Raw genomic sequence first — 17,995 nt, forward strand, 5'->3', positions numbered from 1 at the left:
AGTCAAGGAACATGCTCAGTGGAATCAGGTGAGAACTCTGAGTCAAGGCTCAATTGTGAATGTGGTGGTGTGATCACCATGACATCCTCATGTAGCTGTGGACCCACGGCACACATTTTGGACACCAGAGCCCAAATGTGTGCTAGCTGCGCCATACTTCACGTTGCTGTGTTTTTGCAAGGAACAGTACATCAGCAAAGTTCAGCACAAAAATCTTGACACACTTCTGCAACATAGCAGACATATTGCACTTATCTTTCTGCCGTCCTTCTAAACTATCCTTCTAACAGTGCTCAGCATGTTAATAGCAGGCAGACTCACCAATAGGATCTATCCAAATTCCAAGAGAGGAGACACAGGCCATGGGGCAATCGTTTAGCTCTGTGTCTTCACAAACCTCTGGGTTTGAGTGCACAATATGGGCCAGCTTTCTTGCTGCTACAGTGTTCCCATCAAGCACACGTTCCAAGAGCCACGCTGTTTCCTCCTGTGTTGCCTTCACTTCCACACATATGGTCTCACCGTGGCTGCTCGTGAACTTGTTGCTCTCCTCCCCCCGCAAGGACTTCCCAAGCTCGGGATGCTAAAATTGAAAGGAAAACGACAAAGAACCTTGTAAGTGCAAAGGCACCTTGCACCTTGCTGGCACTGGTATGAATCCGTAGCAGCACAGGCCATGTGTACCAGTACAAGCTATGTGTACCAGTACAAGCTATATGTACCAGTACAAGCCATATACACGCCAGTAGGATAGTGAAAATAATATATTTATATACGCCAGCCCATACACCTCTGCAGCTGTGGTACCAACCAGCCAGTACTAGTACAAGTCAGCTGCACCGGTACCTACCTGGCTGGCACACATACTTAAAGAGAAATGACGAGTGGCCTAGTTGGTATTTATGTATAGTAACTAACGTGGTGCAAAACCAAATGCAAATTGAGACATTAAAGATGTTTTGAATAACAGTAACAGCACAAAGTAAAACAAGCACCGCATGGAAGCCATCGATGCATCAATTACCCTCAAGAAATCTGATGTATGCTAGTGATCCTGCTGATCCTGCTGGCCTTGTCGGTGGTGTCTTGCGTCGTTGACAGTCTCGGCATGTCTTGACGTAACGGGCGACGTCGGCGGTCAGACGCGGCCAGTAATGCACAATATATAGACAGGTGATTTACGCATGCTTGACCCGCTTGTGCAGATGGAGGACCAGGCACACACATATCATCCAGTCTTCTTGATCCTCCCTCCATGCAGAATTTATTGCTTCACATACGTTTTGCAGCTTTTATCACTTTTCTCCCTTTTATCCTTTCTTGTTGTGAAAGGCGCATATTATTATGGCTTGCCTTCTGGGTAAACTTTCAGGTACAAGTGTAGCACCTGTCTTGGGTGCTTCTTTGCTTGTTATTAAGGCTTGTAGAGGGGATAGTTGGTGCAGCATGCCCAAGTGAAGTGCATAGGTTACAAGAAAAAACAAGAAAGCATGACAGAATGAGACACAAAAACAAACTGCATAAGCTACTAGCAACTAAAATCCGTCCTATGGGTGGAAACGTATGTGCAACAGGTACGTGAGTGACTCACCAGGCAGGACAGGTCATGTCGCACCATCTCCTGGATTAGCACATCAGCCAAGGTCTTGAAATCATGCACAAAGCGAGGGTTTCTTTCAGAACCAGCTTTCTCCTCAACCAGAAGTTGGAACAGAGGCCCCTCCGCACGGCACGCCCTGGCCAGCTGGGCTCCTTTCTCAGCCGCACACACAAGGGCCTCAAGCAGCAAGGACCACTCTATCTGGTGCTCTGTGCAAGGGAACATTGACAGGTGCATAAAACACAGACTATTTTCCCAGTCCAGGGTTGCACGGAAGTTGGCACAATGCTTGACTAGTCAAGGGGGGGATTACAAAGGTGGTTTCAAAGCGCTTGAATCAATACACTCGCAACTTCCCATCCTCATTGCACAGCTCCTGAATTTGAAGTAATGAACGACATGCTGTTTCCTTTCACAACAGCGTATACTTGTTAGTAGGCATTCTCAGTGCTGTCCAACGTGGAAATCTGTGCGCCAGAACTGGTCTGAAGAGCAGCCACTAAGGGGCACTGAGTAATGCATGGACTCCCTTTAACACATTCCTTGCGTCATGAATAGCACAACGTGTCCCTTTTGTGTGGCAGTATTATGCAGGCTTTTCCTGTAGATAGAATTACTACAGGTGAAATCTTGCATTGCCAGATGTTTATGAATGGCTGCATAAGCTAAGTAAATGCTGCACACAACAGCTTGATGGGTGCCACAGCATAATGGTTTGTACAAACAGTGAAGATCACACAGTAAATGTTAACAACTGCATCAAAGGTTTCGGGAAACTGCACTAAACAGGTAAGCTAAAGGATCTAGACACTCATAATCCATAGTCATAGCAACAGCATACAGAAAATAAACATACATAAATAAAACAGCTACAACACTGTGTACCTGCATCTCAACACTTAAAAACCATTTAAAATATAAAAACTTGGCACTAGTACAATGCAGGACAAGACATACAAAAGCAAAAAGAAGACACACACCACAGCTGTAAGAAATGTTTTCATAGCTGACCTTTTGTGCATTGATACTTATGCTTTATACTTGTTACATATTTATACTTGTTAAGAATGAAGGGCAGGCTACATTTCAGTATCCATAGCTTGTCATGCCATGACATACAAGCTACAGCTGCTGCTTAAGTACCATGGTCTAACAGTGACTAATGGCACATGTCCAGTGCTGCATCAATCACTGGTGCCCACACATCAAACTTTGTCGGAACTGCTCAACTGTGCTGAAAAAAGCTACACAGTGCTTTCTCACACAAGCAAAAAACAAAAGTGGCAAAATCTCCATCTATATTTCATAATGGTCCAAGTGCAATGCAAGTGGGTCAAAGGCACACTACACAGCGAGTGCCTCAAACACTATTTCAAGTACCCCCCTCCTGTGCTATCTGTATAAGTCCAGCAGTACCATCTTTTCTGTAGCGTATCAGTGGGTCATGGCCACAGGCGTATTTACCGTGGGGGGGGGGGGGGGATACTTCTGCCCACTTTTGACAGCGGGAAGAAGTATGCCATTTGCCCCCTCCCCCCCCCACCCCTCCCTCCATTTTTGAAAGAGGGCACTTTTGGCGATTTCATTTTCAGGCTGCTTCCAAGTAAGGGTTCCACTAGACCTTCTTTCCTGGCAGGTGCAAGCACAGCAGATATACCACATTTTGGAGAATTGGGGGCCACTTTGCGGTTACGTGTACCAAAAATTTGAACTGTGTAGGTAGCTTATGTGCTCTGAAAGCAGCTACTCAAAATAGCCACTGAATACTTGCTTTCTCCAATTTTTATGCGTTATACACAGTGTTTAGTTATTTCCTGCTCTATCCTCAGTAGACTATGCGGGGCACAGTGTTTGTATTTATTCAAAGTACAAAGCAATGTTCTGAGTGACGAGCAATTGAATTGACTTGAATTGGATTTTATTCCGCAACAAGAAAAACTTATGAGGAGGACAGGTAAAAGCTGTAAAAAACAGCTTGAGGAGCCCTGACCCCCTATCACACGGGGAGGCATAAAAGCGTGCGGCTAAGCGAGTACGACCTACTGAGAGGAAAACACTTACAGGAGTTATAAAACGTCACTTGAAAAGGGGATTATGTAGTAGTCAAAGAAATAGAAAATCATCGTATCACATCATTACACAAACATTAAACGCAGTTGTTTTGGTGATGAACTAGATATGTCAATCTTATTTTCTTTTATTATGTGGTTTACAAGTGTAGGCAATTGAAATGTTAACATTTGATTTCCGTATTTGGTTCTACATTTGGCGACATACCACACTTCAGGATGGCGCACATCATAAGCAAGAAAGTTTTTCTCTAGCCTTGCTAGGTTTGTCATGGCATCATTATCTTTCAGCAAACCGAGTTTATATAAACGGCATAGCTTCTAATCATACATTGATGGAACCTGAATGATGTGGTGCTTCTTAAACAATTTTGCAGTGTGGTAGCGATATGGGACATTACAGGCTAGGCGTAGAGCACTTTTTTGCAAGACGGAAAGTTTGCTAATGTTTGAAGCTGTTGTTGTTGACCATACAAGAAATGCGTAATTCAATAGAGAAGAGAATAAAGAGTTATATATGAGTATGGTAACAGAGGTAGGAAAATAGTAGCAGTGGCGGCGCATAATGCCGGTTGTCCTCGATAGTTTATTAATAATGTAGTTCACGTGATCATCCCATGCCATGTTTTGTGAAAAATACACGCCCAGTGATTTGAAGCTTTTTACCACTTCAATTTTAGAGTTATTTAACGAAATGGTGGGTAACTGGACATATCTGTGGCGGGGGTGAAATAAAACAGCCTTCGTTTTATTAATGTTTAGTTTTAGGGAGTTCAATTGAGCCCATGCATTAATTTCAGACAGTGCGCTATTCACTCGACTACCCAAATTGGCACACAATTTGCCTGAAAAGAATAAGCTCGTATCGTCAGCATAGGTTATATAATGGGCTGTTTCATCAATGTGGACAATTTCATTAATATAAAGTATGAACAGAAACGGTCCCAGGATGCTTCCCTGAAGGACACCTGTTTTAATAGATTTTATTGAGGAATGTTTTCCTTCAATGACTACAAATTGAGTACAGTATAGTAAGTACGACTTGATTAATTTGTGCGCGATACCTCTTATGCCATAGTGATCTAGTTTTTGAAGCAGAATATCATGATTAATGAGGTCGAAGGCTTTTGAAAAGTCTAAAAAAAGCCCAAGTACCATATTTCTGTACTCAAAATTTTCTAGAATCAATTCCTTTTGGGCCAGTAGTGCGAGCTCTGTGGACTTGTTTCTCCGAAAACCATACTGTGCAGAACTGATCAAGTTGAAGCAGTCAGTGAAAGAGGTCAGGCGTTTCAAAATTATTTTCTCCAAACCTTTGGAAAATAGAGGCAGAACTGATATAGGTCGGTAGTTGGACATGTCATTTCTATTACCCTGTTTATATACAACTGTTACTTTTGCTGTCTGTATATTTCGAGGGAAAAGTCCTGTAGATAAACACATATTAAACATTTAGGTAAGGCAGGGTGCTAGTATATCAATTACATATTTTACTGGTTTCATTTGAATATTGTCCACATCAGTGGCTTTGCTATTGCTGAGAGTTAGAAATGTAGCTACAAGCTCACCATCTGAAACTGGCTCTAGAAATATGGCTTGGTTAGTTCGATCATTCATATATCATATAGCAAGCATTTGAAAGTATCACGCTATTGTTATTTGCTACGTTTCCAAATGTCCCAAGAAAACTCTACATTTCAGAAATTTTATACTTTGAAGGAATAAGCAGCATTTTAAGTGCAATATGTCATGAAGTTCTAAAATTTCTGGCTTGTTTAGAAGCGTTATGAATAATTATTGAACCCTCACTTTCTTTCTTTTTCACTTTTTCATGCGTGATATATTAGATTCGTCTGGTGTCCTCATTGAACTAAAGGAAGCAGCTTCTTTACAATTGGTGACTCTAAGGACCTCTTAATGGATGATGTATTGAAATAAATGGGCAACTCGGGCTTTCGCAATAAATTATGTATGCAAGCGCTCGAGAGCGTTATGAACACGTCTAACGAGCAGGGAGAAATTGTGCCCGCAGCCCTGGCAGAGCTATAAACGCCACCAAAAGCAAATTTAGCGAAAGTTGGTGGTACACTATGGAAACTCCTTATCCGAAGTTAAATTCAGTTGGATCAAATACAGCCTTCGTAAAAATTTCTTGCTCAAGTGTTAGAGTGTTTGTTATGGCTGCTATCAGCTAAGCTTCCCAGTGTAGGAAGTCACCAACTGATAGGAAGAAGTTGATAGGAAGAAATATAAACCTGTTGTAACCTACATAGCTGTAGGTTACAACAGGTCTATATTTCGTGGTTAGGGATGGGAAGTCCAGGTAAGTGCAATGTATGACAAAATTTTTACATTCCTGCTCCAGTGTTGCAAATAATTACTGAGCTGTTTAGCCCCGCTCCCTATTTTCATGCATTATAATATGTTCCTACTTGGTTTCAAGGATGTCTTCGGTGAACTAAACAAGGCACTTTGTTTATATTTGGTGAAACTAGAGGGCATGTTTCGCACAAAACGTGGGCGAACTTCAAAGTCAGAGGCTAATTATGACATCTGCAGTAAATTGAGTGAATTGTGTGTCGTTTAGTGTCGCAAGGGCCAGATATGGCCAAAGAGGGCCATGCCAGTGTGAGTTGATGTGACGTAGATGTGACGTGGCTGTAAAGGGCCTTAAAATAGTCGCCGTAAAGTGCGTAAAATCTACATGTAATAAGAGTATGGCAATGACTACTAATAATGTGTACTTTGAACATGAAAATGCATTGCAAAAGAATGATACAACATACAAAGCCTGTCAGATGCAAAAATTGGTTAGAAGCGCTGCTACCTAACCAGAGTCCTTGAAACACAAGGGCCTGGAGGCATGTGCTATACATAACTTCTGTCACAGCGGCACCCTTTGGAGAAAGAATGTGCTACGAACTTATTGGGCTTATAACATGCAATAAATTACACATGCAATCCATCCAAAGCTTTATGAATGTGTTTTACGAACAAAGCAGAATTTATCCCGCTGCCCTATAATCCCAACAAGAAGTAGTCCGAAATATTACATGCGGGCACCATTTCAAACCGAACAGTCATATACTTTTATTACAACTGCTCGAAAAAAGCAGGGTCAGTTGATATTGGTTGTAATTCTCCAAGGTGAAACGCATGTGGTGTTTTTTTTTTTTTTTTTTTTTTGGGGGGGGGGGAAATATTGCAAGTCATTTATGTTGATTTACTTTACTGTGCAGAACCTTGACAATACTATTAAGTTTACTAGTGATACAACTGCATTGCAGAGTTAAGCACCAAGTACAATTCTTTGTTTAGTTATTAAAATTATCTGTAGCAAATGTGCTCTTTTTATGTGTGCTGTACTGCGACTACTGGGTGGGATCAGGGACCTCTGCCAGGCACTCATTGCCTTTGTCACTGTATCATTTTAACATTTTTATATAGTTTGAAGAAAAAAAGGCAAATTATGATTAAATGCAAATTAATGTTAAGTTTTGGGACCCCCTGCATGCACGTGCGTGTGTGTGGAGAGAGTGTCAGATGGTTTGCAGTTTACCCTTTTCTCAAAGTGAAATAACCCAGGAAAAGAATGAAAATGAATGTAAGCTCCCTCTTCACATTCTGATTAATGGCTGCCGATGTTAGAGCCAGTATTGCATGAGACAGAACGTCAACAAAACAGAGGACAATACATTAAGGGATACCGATAGCAAGAGGAGTAGCATCAAATATAAACTATGTAAAGTAATGGTGTGAGGGACAGACTACATATGAATAAAGGAGTGTGGTGAAGACAGGGTTCGTACAGCACATTTGGCTGAAAATGCATGGATAATTCAAAGATTTCAAGGATGCCGAAGGCGAAATTTCAGGAAGGCGGAAACTACTCTTACTTGTATGCACATGCACTGAAAAATAATAAAATCTCCTTCTTAGCTGCAATTTCTTGCGGCTAAGCAACTGCTGAGTTGAATACATGCTTTAAGCTCTTAAGCTGACTTTCCCATTGTAACAATGTGAAATGCCTTTTGGTACGGTGGCTGGTAGTGTCCGATTTCAGCCGAATTAAGATACTCATGCTGAAGTCAAATGGCTGATACTTACTTTCCGCAAGGCATATCTTGAGCCTAGGGCTTGAAAATGGTGCCATCAAGGCTGTGGTTTGAAAAAACTAGCAAAACAACAAAATGGTAGCACAGCTTGGTCGTTAATTTGGTCTGGTATTTGCCTAGCTCCACGATGGCAAATGTGGTTTAAACAAGCCTCTCTTTGGTGGCTGTGGAAATGCCACATTGCAATTGTTTAGCAACACTCAAAAGAAAGTACCTAGGATTGTTTCCCCGAGAGACAGTACTCATGGCATGTCCCCTATGCGGAGTTTGTTACCTTACATGCTTGAAAGTCACCCCCAATTCCAGTTTTCAAGGAATTCAAGGAGCACATTTATTTTCAAGGAGTTTCAAAGGTTTTCAAGGATTCCGAGGAGGTGCACGAACCCTCTGTGGAGACAACCAGAATTACTTTTTGTGTGCAACAGGTGTTTTTTTTTTTTGCCTTGATGTTTTCTATCAGGCATTCCTGAGTATTTGGGAAATATTCATTTTCTGCAGTGCAGAAGTGACATCCTGGCAAAGAATCAACAAAATGCAGGTGAAAACTGCTTCTATCTACTTCATGAACAATCTCTTGCTTGTGCTTGAGCAGAAATACATGTTCCACATCTCAATGCTAACCCTTAACACACAGTTGCATGAGGCTCAGGAGCCAATTGTAGTTCTTTAAGACATGGGTACTCTCTGAACATTAATGTATTCATATCTGCCAATCCGGCCACGAGCACCAAAATTAATAAAAAATCCTGCAAACACGACAAGGAGGGAATAACACACACCTTTAGACACAGCACCGCACAAGCATCAGAAAACTTTCAACAGGCAGTACTAGCAAGCAACAAATTTTTAGGTAATTAACAGCAATTTTTCCAGAGACTTATCTGTTGCCACTTTACTCTGCGATACAGGACGAGTACCACCACAATTTTGTTTTTCGTGCTTTATTTGTGTGTGTATTTTTTGTGAACAGAGCTAATTTTTTTTGTAAAGCTTAACAACATCCATAAAATTATAGAACGAGTCCAAATTCATGAACTTTACAAACATTTCAAAGAGTTTGCAGGTATGCATATTCCCTCACTGATGCCCATCCCCATGAACATGAAGAGGCACATGGGAAGAAATCCATTTGCATGCTGGTAAGGGCCATAGGACTAAACCTCAAAACAGAGTTTGAAGGAGGTGCATTCGTTGCTAAGTGCCAATTAGCAACTGGTGCATCTCCAAGCTTGTGAGTGTAAGGTTTGCACTCACATTCGGCCACAATTGTCCAAGAAAGCTACTGATGCATATGCCACGTCTTAACACTGGGCCCAAGTAAAATCCAGCCGGTAACGAGTGTCCTACGGCAACTAATACGGCTATTAAAGAAAACTTTCTAACATCAGATCTAACGCATTCACAGTGGCGTCATGTTTATGCCTGCAAATGTTTAATGCTGTTGGACCAAAGTCCAAGCATTTAACTCATTGTCAGGCCACAGTAGGCCTACAGCATGTGACCCACTTACAGCCGGTAAAGTGAAACAAGAAAATCGCATTCAGTACATCAAAGCTAAAGAGCTGAGAGAGGTGTGTATTAATGATAGGCCAGTTGGAAATGCAGCCCAAGCTTTACTCCCAAACAAATAAAAAAAAATGAAAATGTGGGATAAAAAATGACAAAATCAACTGAGCACAAAATGAACATCACAGTTCTCACCTTGTAATGCAAGTGAGGCCGCCATTACGTCTTCTCCAAATCTGTTTAGGATGCAGACAAGCCACTCACCACCTCCCGAATTTCAACAAGCAAAGATTATCTGGAGAGAGAGAGAGAGAGAGAGAGAGAGGGGGGGGGGGCAAACAGGTGTTATTTAAAAAAAAGTAGTTCAACTGTACTTCACTACAACAAAAATTTGCCACACTCCTCTACGCTGTGTAATTACCATGTATCAAAGTCATCTGTGAGAGTGCTAACTTAGGCAAGCCCAAATTAAGTGTGTAGTGACCTGGGAGTAAAAATCCCACCTATCAATAATTAGGAACACCAACTACACACGACAAGTAGCCACGGTAGCTATAAGTCATATAAACATGTATTAGCATCATGTTTAACAGAGTATCAATGTGTGGACTTGCCTTCTTACAAAGAACTGTATTGGTATGAAGAATGCAGACTGTTTATTTCATTGATCAATGATTAATCGATTGGGTAAATTTGATGTCCCAAGCTACAATTAGGTTATCAGAGATGCCATGGTGGAGGGTTGCAGATAAATTTTGACCACCTGATATTTTTACATGAGCCTAAATCTAGGGAGACCAAAGCAGCAGCACATGCAGGAAGAGGAAGTACAGGACATATAAAATAAAAGCCGTGCGTTTTTGGACACTGTGAGCACCTTCAGTCATTGTGCCTGCAAGCGTTCACAGGATGCAAGTAAGTTCATACATGTGTGCAGTGATGATTGATAGGTTGATTGATCTATTGATATTTCAAAGCAACACACAGATTGATCTATTGATATTTCAAAGCAATATGACAGGCTCTGTAGTGGGGGATATAGATTAATTTGGGCACCTGTAGTTTTTAGTGCATACCTAAATTTAAGCATATGAGCATTTTTGAATACTGCCCCCAAGCCTCAAGCATCTGCCAGAAAAGGACATGGCACTTCACTTTTCTAGCACAAGAAATTTGGTACTAATAATTGTTATCTCCCGAGATGTAAAGCAGTCAAACTTCCCTTGAACAAAGCTGACGGGACATAAAAAAAAATTCACTCATGTGGAAGCTTATTCAAGTGAAGCGTGCACACAAGAGCCTCCTACAAGCAAGACAGGATAGAATACATGCAATGTAGAGACAACTATTTGACATTTTTAAGAGATGCACTGAGTTTTACAATCTTATGCAAATGTGATGTCATCTCTTGCTTCATGTAAATCGCCACCTTCAATTGACATATGTGGTCACCTTTGGCTGCATCTGTGATGCCATTTTAAGCAGCACGTTTGGCTGATCTCTAGGTGTAGTTAATGGTAAGGTAAAATTGAACAGATCCCACGCACTGTGGGAATCAATGTTATACAAAGAATTTTGCAGGTAGCTGGCTACCCAGCATTGTTTGGGGTTTTGCAAAGCATTACTAAGTAAACCAACACACTTGCATAAGTCAAGTAGCTGTGTGTGATGACAGCTGCAAGAACAGGATGATGATCATATGATGGCAGCACCATGATTCCTGGTATGTCCGTTCAACGTAAAATTACACGACATGCTGATTGTTGAGTTCTGCATAGGCATCTAAAGGGCGTAAGTGGGAGATACACATCCTGTGATGCAATCTGCCACTAAGTGTTATAAAGCCATACGTAGCTATGTCTATATGTCATGTGGCCTATATTAAAACGAAGATAGCACTTCTACTTTGGCAGAAAAAAATTTTTAAATGTGATCATCCTGAGTCAATCATGAAGGCAGTACAACAAAGCACAGTTTTGATGTAGTGTTAGCTGCTACAGAAGAAAGTACTGACCAATGGGAGCTGATCCATAGGACAGTGCAGTCTCACACGGCAGCTCAAAGCATGAGCTGTCACGAGACAAGAACACGAGAAACTGGCATGTGAGGCACGTGCCAAATGTAAAAAAAAGCAGGCCAAAAAAGCAGGCCAAAAAAGAGCAAGTTGGCTTTGGCATGAGAGGTGTATGCGCATGATCGTGGACTACTCCCAAGTACTTGGGAGTCCTACTGGACAATCACAGTCACAGTGAACAGTACTCGAGGTGGCAATTGACTGAGCTCTGTGATATCGCAGAAAAGTGCAGGGAATGCAGCTTGTGAATTTTTGCTTGTGCCACCGTTTACAATGTATCTTTTGAACTACAGGTATGGCGTTGCCCTTGTGTGAATATACAACAGCTTCAAAGCATTTATGCAGACTTTAACTGGAGCTCATTGTGGGAGAAAACAACTCGCATAAACATTTTTCGCTCCGTCCATAAAGGCAGTCTCAGTGTTGTGCATCTCTTCCTTGGCAGATTATTAACCACTTTCTCTTTGGGACCCATTTCTTTGCATTGTCCGTCAGGTTCGGCTTGGATGGAGGTTGCCTGACCTTGTCATTTCTACTGAGAGTGTTCAGTTTTCACAAAAATGTCGCCTGTAAGTTACTCACCGCAAATTTATCTTTTAACGTACCAGAGTTGAGTGACAAGAAAGCAACTTTATAGAAACCTTGTAAACTCTGTGTTGCATGTCCAACTTAACCAGTCTATCTACAATTCTGGGTCGGAGGGGGACGTTCTCAAATGATGCCCATACCGCCTAGGGCCAAGTAATTTTCTTTAAACTTTATACAGGTACTCTGCTGAATAAACCCTGGATGGAGGAAAAAGGATTATTCGTCGTATGGGGTAGGCATTGTTTCATTTGTGGGAAACTCAAAATCATTAAGGATGCCTTTATTGATTGCTGCTATGAAAGGTTCTATTGGGATACACTATAGAGCACTTACAAAGGACTTTCCTTTAGACCCATACACTATCGCATTGCTTAGTGTCGAGAAAAGAACATGGCATGCCTTTTGATGGTGCAATGCTTCTCGGCCTATATGGTGTATGAAGAAGAATCCGTAGCATATCAATAGCAACGTTTATTGAGCCCTACACCCTTCAGTAGGTGCCCCTGACTCGGTTGCTCCCATCAAGAAGTTTACTGCCTTTCCACAGAACTACAGGTACTGGCTGGTAATAATTTCCACTGTTGTTGATTTGTGTTTCGTGTTGCCCATTTTCAGTACGTGAAAAAAATTTTTAAAAAAATTGCTGGCTCTACCGTAGTAGAGTAGATGTAAGCACCAAATGGAACTGGCAAAGCATATTGGTTGGAGATTATACTAGTCACAATCTTAAAATTGGTGTAGTGCATGCTCGCAACGGCACACCCTACCACACCACACTGCACCGCATCACCCCACGCCACACCATACTGTGCACTAGTCCATATGGATGATGCCCAGCTAGAAGAAAACTGGCTGAAGGCAGCACGACAGGCAGTGAAAGACGCTAGGGAGACAGAGCGCAATGCCCAGCTAGAAGAAGAAAAATGCGTGAAGGAGGCGCCATGCAGCGTAGCGCCATCTCTCGAGGTGACGCAAAACCCATGCCGTGGGACTCATGGACCACTGGCGTTCAAAAGAGCAGCAGCAACCCTGTCTCAGCGCCAAAATATGACAATGAAGTGTATGGGGCCCTGTATCTGACTTTCAAACGATGCTATTGGAAATTACAAATAAAACTTCAGCATACCAGAAGTTACGGCTTGAGTGATATATAATTGCAGACAAACATTAGGAAGAACTCGGAAGCAATATTTTTAATTTATTTATTTGGGCAGTAACTAGCCTATGTAAAGCAGTCCTGTACAAAGGACAGGAGGCCACAGACCACATTATCTTAAATTTGGCTGGTTGCCCAGATGATGTTGTTCTGTTCTCTCAACTTGCCCGGATAACAGCTCTGAGTCACTTGAAGGTCGCCGACAATGGGAGGTAAAAGCATCTCATGTTTGAAAATGATAAAAGAATGTGACTTATTGGCTAGAGCAATGGGCTGCTATGCTCAGAGGTTCGATTACACTGTTGGGCATGCATTTCTTTTTATTGTAGAGGTATCTATCTACCCACCTACCTTCCACAAACTGCCTGGAATGCAAGAAACAATCATACCAGTCCAAAGCAAACATGGTGGCTACTACAATCCATACAGCTTGCCGCAGCTATTGTTGTGCACGCACTTACGGAAGTAGGCAAACGCTGCAAGAGAAAATTAGGAATAGCCCCGACACACTATTATACAAGTGAAAGCTGTCTCAATTCTGTAGAAGTTAGAGCTATGTATTAAAGAGTTACCAATAGAGTTTTCATAAGAAATATTTTACGAAGCTTCGTCCATCCTAAAATGTCACAGAAATGATTTTTCACCAAGCAATATACTTGAATTACAACTACATTGCTGCTCTGCACAGAAAAGATGTTTTTATTTTGCAGGATAATGTGCCTGTGCATAAGGCATATTAGACATACTAGCTAGGTTGCACCATTTGACTATTTATTTGCTAGAGGTGCTTGAATAGTGAAATTTCCTAGCCAAATATTTTAAAGAAACTGCCTCCGAATATTGATTTTCTCTTAAGTAGCAGCTTATTTACATTATTTGACACATGCATGTCATGAATGGAACTGACAGTTTGCAAATGAACATCCACTTTCAGTAATATGGAGTGCAATGGCAATAACAGTAATGAAACAAGCTAGAGGAACAGCAGTTCAAATAGTGAAATGCACTAGATGCACGTATTGTGTTCATTGAAGGAGAGAACATTACTACAGCACTTAACACTGCTGTAAAAGAATGAAAGCCCCCCCCCCCCCCCCCATGGCAAGACTTATCAAATAAAAAATTGCTTTGCCTAAATTTGACAAATCAGTTTATGGGCTGTCTAAAAGTGAGGCATTTGTACTGAGTGACCGGACATTAGAGAGTTGATTACCTAGGTATTAGGCCTGAATACAGGCTTCCAAGGGGAAGAAAAGAAAAAGCATCCATTTGTCTCGAGTTTTCTCAGGAACCGGTGGCCTTGCACAACAACCGCGGCTCTCCTGCAGCAGTCATTAGAATCAGTTCTCACTTGCATCCGACTCTGTCCCTCGATACTCCAATAATTGTTATCCCTCATATTAATCCAACAGAAACGAATATTTGACAATTGCAAATAGCGAATTGTCAAATTTCATATATATTCAATTATTCAGTCAATATTCAAGTCTATTCAATTCATAGTTGAAATTGCAAATATTCACACACCCCTGTTATTTACCATTCTGAAACTTGAGAAAGGGTTGAAATTAGGAATGGAATTTTTTAATATTTCAGGTGAAACATCCGTAAAGTGCTTCAGCTCGAAGTTAGCAATCCATATTTTTTCCCATTATAGTTTTACAATTTCCCAAATGTATTGAACATCCCAGTGAACATACAACATAACTGCAAGTTTTGTGTCGCTTTGCGATTTTCTCAGAAATGTATGTATACACCTCAGAGTAAATGGAGTACACTTACTTTATTTAGTGATGTGTATGACGATTACAGCAAACGTAGTATATTGGACGCAGTTTATGTGGGGCAGAATATCCCCATTGATGGTGATAATGGGTACATTCAATTTGCCTGCACCATCTGAACCAGTTCACAAGGTGCTGCACCCTGCCATTTGTTTCAGCGGTGCAGCAATGGCACCTGCAGAACCATGCTATTTGTTTCAAAAGGTGAAGGAAAGGTGCAGGGCTGGTTCACGATTTTCTTGCACCCACTCCACAGTCGGTGCTGACTTGGTGCAGGCATACAGGTGCGAAGCAGCAGCGCAGCAGACGACGTAGCACACGGGTGCGAGCGCCGTTAGATCCCCACTTACGCACATCTGATGTGTATACACAAGTGTAGTGTGTATTGTTGTGTGTAAGCCGACCATACCTGCAGTTCAGGACCTCTTAAACTTGCGCACTCTGTGCACATTAGCCCGACAAAACACCTGCACCTTCACATTCGCTTCGAGTGTCTCACTGGGCCTGCACCTCAGAAATCGAGCTGCACAACTTCTGAACTTCTCGTCAACCACCGTGAACTAGTTGACAGCAGTGCAAGCGAATTGAACAGACCTAGGCACACACCTCTACTACCTCCTCCACACCACTCCATCAAAGAACTGCCTGCATAAGTCCATTTTATTCACATAAATCATTGCAATCTGGTTTGATTTGATAAAGCGCAATTTTTATCTGCGGCCACTGCTTGAACACATTCTTTCACTCACTGCCACTATACAGTGCAACACCACGCAGCAACTTTGCACCTCAGTGATCAGTGTCAACTCTCTTCGTCAGAATTTTGCAGTGCTGGCATGACAACTTCATACTTTTCTGTTGGTCCCGAGGCAAGAATTGTGTCCACAAGCTGCCGCACAGATAGTTTGTGGCGCACTGTGAGAAACCTGCCTGATGGTCCATCCACACTAACACTTTTGAGGCCGTATCTGCGCGCCACCGAGTGCACATACTTCCTTTCTTCATTGTCAAACTCAGGCGAAAACACAAGGTCCTGCAGCACCACTGTGTCTGCAAACTCCTTAAGCACCTGATGAACTTTTGTCTTGAAGTTGCTATTCATGTGGGCAGGGCCCCCACTGAAGCCAAGGCCCTTCCGGCCACATGTTTCCTTAAGCATAACAGGTTCCACAATGCCAAGACCCTCCTTGCCTATCCCACCACCACTCCAACCCATCATCTTGAGCAGCTTATGGCCAATGTTTTCAGAGGCTATTTGTCCCTGGGCAGTGCTCTCACCAGGAGCGCCAAAGGTGTTCTTGGTCAACTCAGGACCATGTCCATCTACACGCCGTTTCATCCTAAGTGTAGGAGCTACACTTTGAAGGTAGGCTAGGGATGCAGATGCTGCTTCGAGCTTCGCCTCCTGCTTTGTCTCACCCACACCATGCTTGATTTCACAGTGCCCAAGTATGTATGTGCATTTGTACCCAGATACTGCACTCTCCACTTCAAAAGTGCCTCTCAGCCTGTTTGCACATGCTGTCCTGCTCAAGGTTGACATAGCGTCACAGGAAGAATTCAATGCTTGAACCACAACCAGTGTTTCTAGATCTAGCACGCCATCATCATCAGTCAAATTCTGCTGAGTGCAAACCTTCTCAAGGCTGGTTTGCTGTTTTCCGGCGTTAACGCGGTTGCCACTCTGTTCGAACTTGCGAGGCGGCGCAGGCGCGCGTATGGGCGTCTTGGGGCTTTCCGGAACACGGGAGAAACCGTCCCAGATTACCTGAAAAGCAAGGCGCTTTGCCTCTTTTTTGCTAGAGGCTGACGCCTTTCCCAGTGCTTCACCATCCGAGCATACGACACATTCAAACGAGTGTGGTTTCTGCTTCTGGGCAGGCTGCTCCTCGAACTGCACGTCTAGACTAAAGCCGCACTTGGAGAACACCTGCTGCAGCTTGTCCAGCGTGTTGGGCCCGCTGATTACGTCGTCTCTGATCATCTGCGCTGCGGCCTGGAATTTCGGGAGCCTAGTAGAATCTTTGGAATTGACTGGAGTCGGCGATTCTTCGGGTGGCGCGGGGGCACTTTTTCCTGAAGGCTTGTCGGTTGGCTTTCGCGCAAGCTTCGCGGCGCTGGCATAGTCCAGACAATCGCTATCAGGCGACCGCTTGCGCGACTCGAACCCAAGGCCAGCCCTGTTCGCAAAGCCGCCCACAAACTGCTGCCTGGGAGGCACAGCGTTGCTAGGGTCGAGAGAATTATCACCGCCCGCAGGTTGTTTGCGAGTCTTGCATCCGAGGCCAGCCCTGTTCGCATAGCCACCTACGAATTGCTGTCTGTCTGGCACAGCGGTATACGACCCTGCAGTAACTTCTAACGAAGCTTCTTTTGGCGACGGGTCACTGGCCCTCACGAAGGCGACGGGTGCAACTGCGGGGGCCTTGGCGCGTTCTGACCTGGGCAAGTCTTTCGCTAGCTCGCGCACAAGTTGTGCTACGCGAGCTGGGTATGCGCACCCAAGAAGTTCCATGTTCACAAATGTCTGGGCCAAACAGAGAAGTCGGTTCTCTGGAAATCTGTTCCGGTGCCGTCGGATGAACTCTCGACGCATGGCCCAGTGCTCGTTTGGCTCCCACGGCTGCCGCAACCGTTCCAAGTCCTCCATCTCGCTAGACAACCACGGCAATTTACACAGGTAATCACTGCAGGAGAGAAAAATTAAGGCCCTTAACTAGGCATCCCTACACTCGGCATGGCTCCATCATGTCCGCAGCCCATCAAGCTGGAGACATGGAGGAGGAAATCATGGAGAAAAATTGAGAAAATTGTAACAACATGGTCCGCGGAGGCAAGATCAAACGCGCGAAAGTTTCGTAGGTAGTGTTATCGGTCGTCGGAAAAGCGGCTTTTTACAGCGAATCCAAGTATTCGCCTGTGCAGATGGGACGACGGAATAAAAATCGATCACAGATATCGCGAGCTGAAAAATTTTTCGCAGCGCACACTGGCGCATTTATGATTCAGCAAATGTCTCCGAATAAGTAATAATCAAACAAACGATGGGTGCGGTGAACGAACCAATCGTTCAAAAGTGAGCCTACAATACTACAGAACCAGC

At 43.1% G+C, this 17,995-nt stretch overlaps 2 protein-coding genes across 3 annotated transcripts in view; both read right to left on the reverse strand.

Annotated features, from left to right (window-relative positions):
• Ipp (inositol polyphosphate 1-phosphatase) overlaps window positions 1-17,995 on the reverse strand; it is a 33,856-nt gene that overhangs the window by 14,732 nt on the left and 1,129 nt on the right. Inside the window, exons 2-5 of one of the 2 annotated variants that reach the window (XM_075681470.1) lie at window positions 14,322-14,430; window positions 9,486-9,585; window positions 1,592-1,809; window positions 322-583 (exon numbers count right to left, since the gene is read on the reverse strand). In XM_075681470.1, coding sequence (XP_075537585.1) covers window positions 322-583; window positions 1,592-1,809; window positions 9,486-9,510 — 505 coding nt within the window. In that variant the 5' untranslated portion in view covers window positions 9,511-9,585; window positions 14,322-14,430. The remainder of the gene's footprint in view (window positions 1-321; window positions 584-1,591; window positions 1,810-9,485; window positions 9,586-14,321; window positions 14,431-17,995) is intronic. The other variant, XM_075681469.1, reaches the window with a different exon arrangement.
• LOC142572386 (uncharacterized) lies at window positions 14,872-17,906 on the reverse strand. The gene has a single exon (XM_075681468.1). It carries the CDS (start codon window positions 17,540-17,542, stop codon window positions 15,695-15,697), a length of 1,848 nt encoding a protein of 615 aa, XP_075537583.1. The 5' UTR covers window positions 17,543-17,906; the 3' UTR covers window positions 14,872-15,694.

The sequence above is a fragment of the Dermacentor variabilis genome, chromosome 2, assembly GCF_050947875.1.
Source record: "Dermacentor variabilis isolate Ectoservices chromosome 2, ASM5094787v1, whole genome shotgun sequence".
NCBI classification, from domain to species: domain Eukaryota; kingdom Metazoa; phylum Arthropoda; class Arachnida; order Ixodida; family Ixodidae; genus Dermacentor; species Dermacentor variabilis.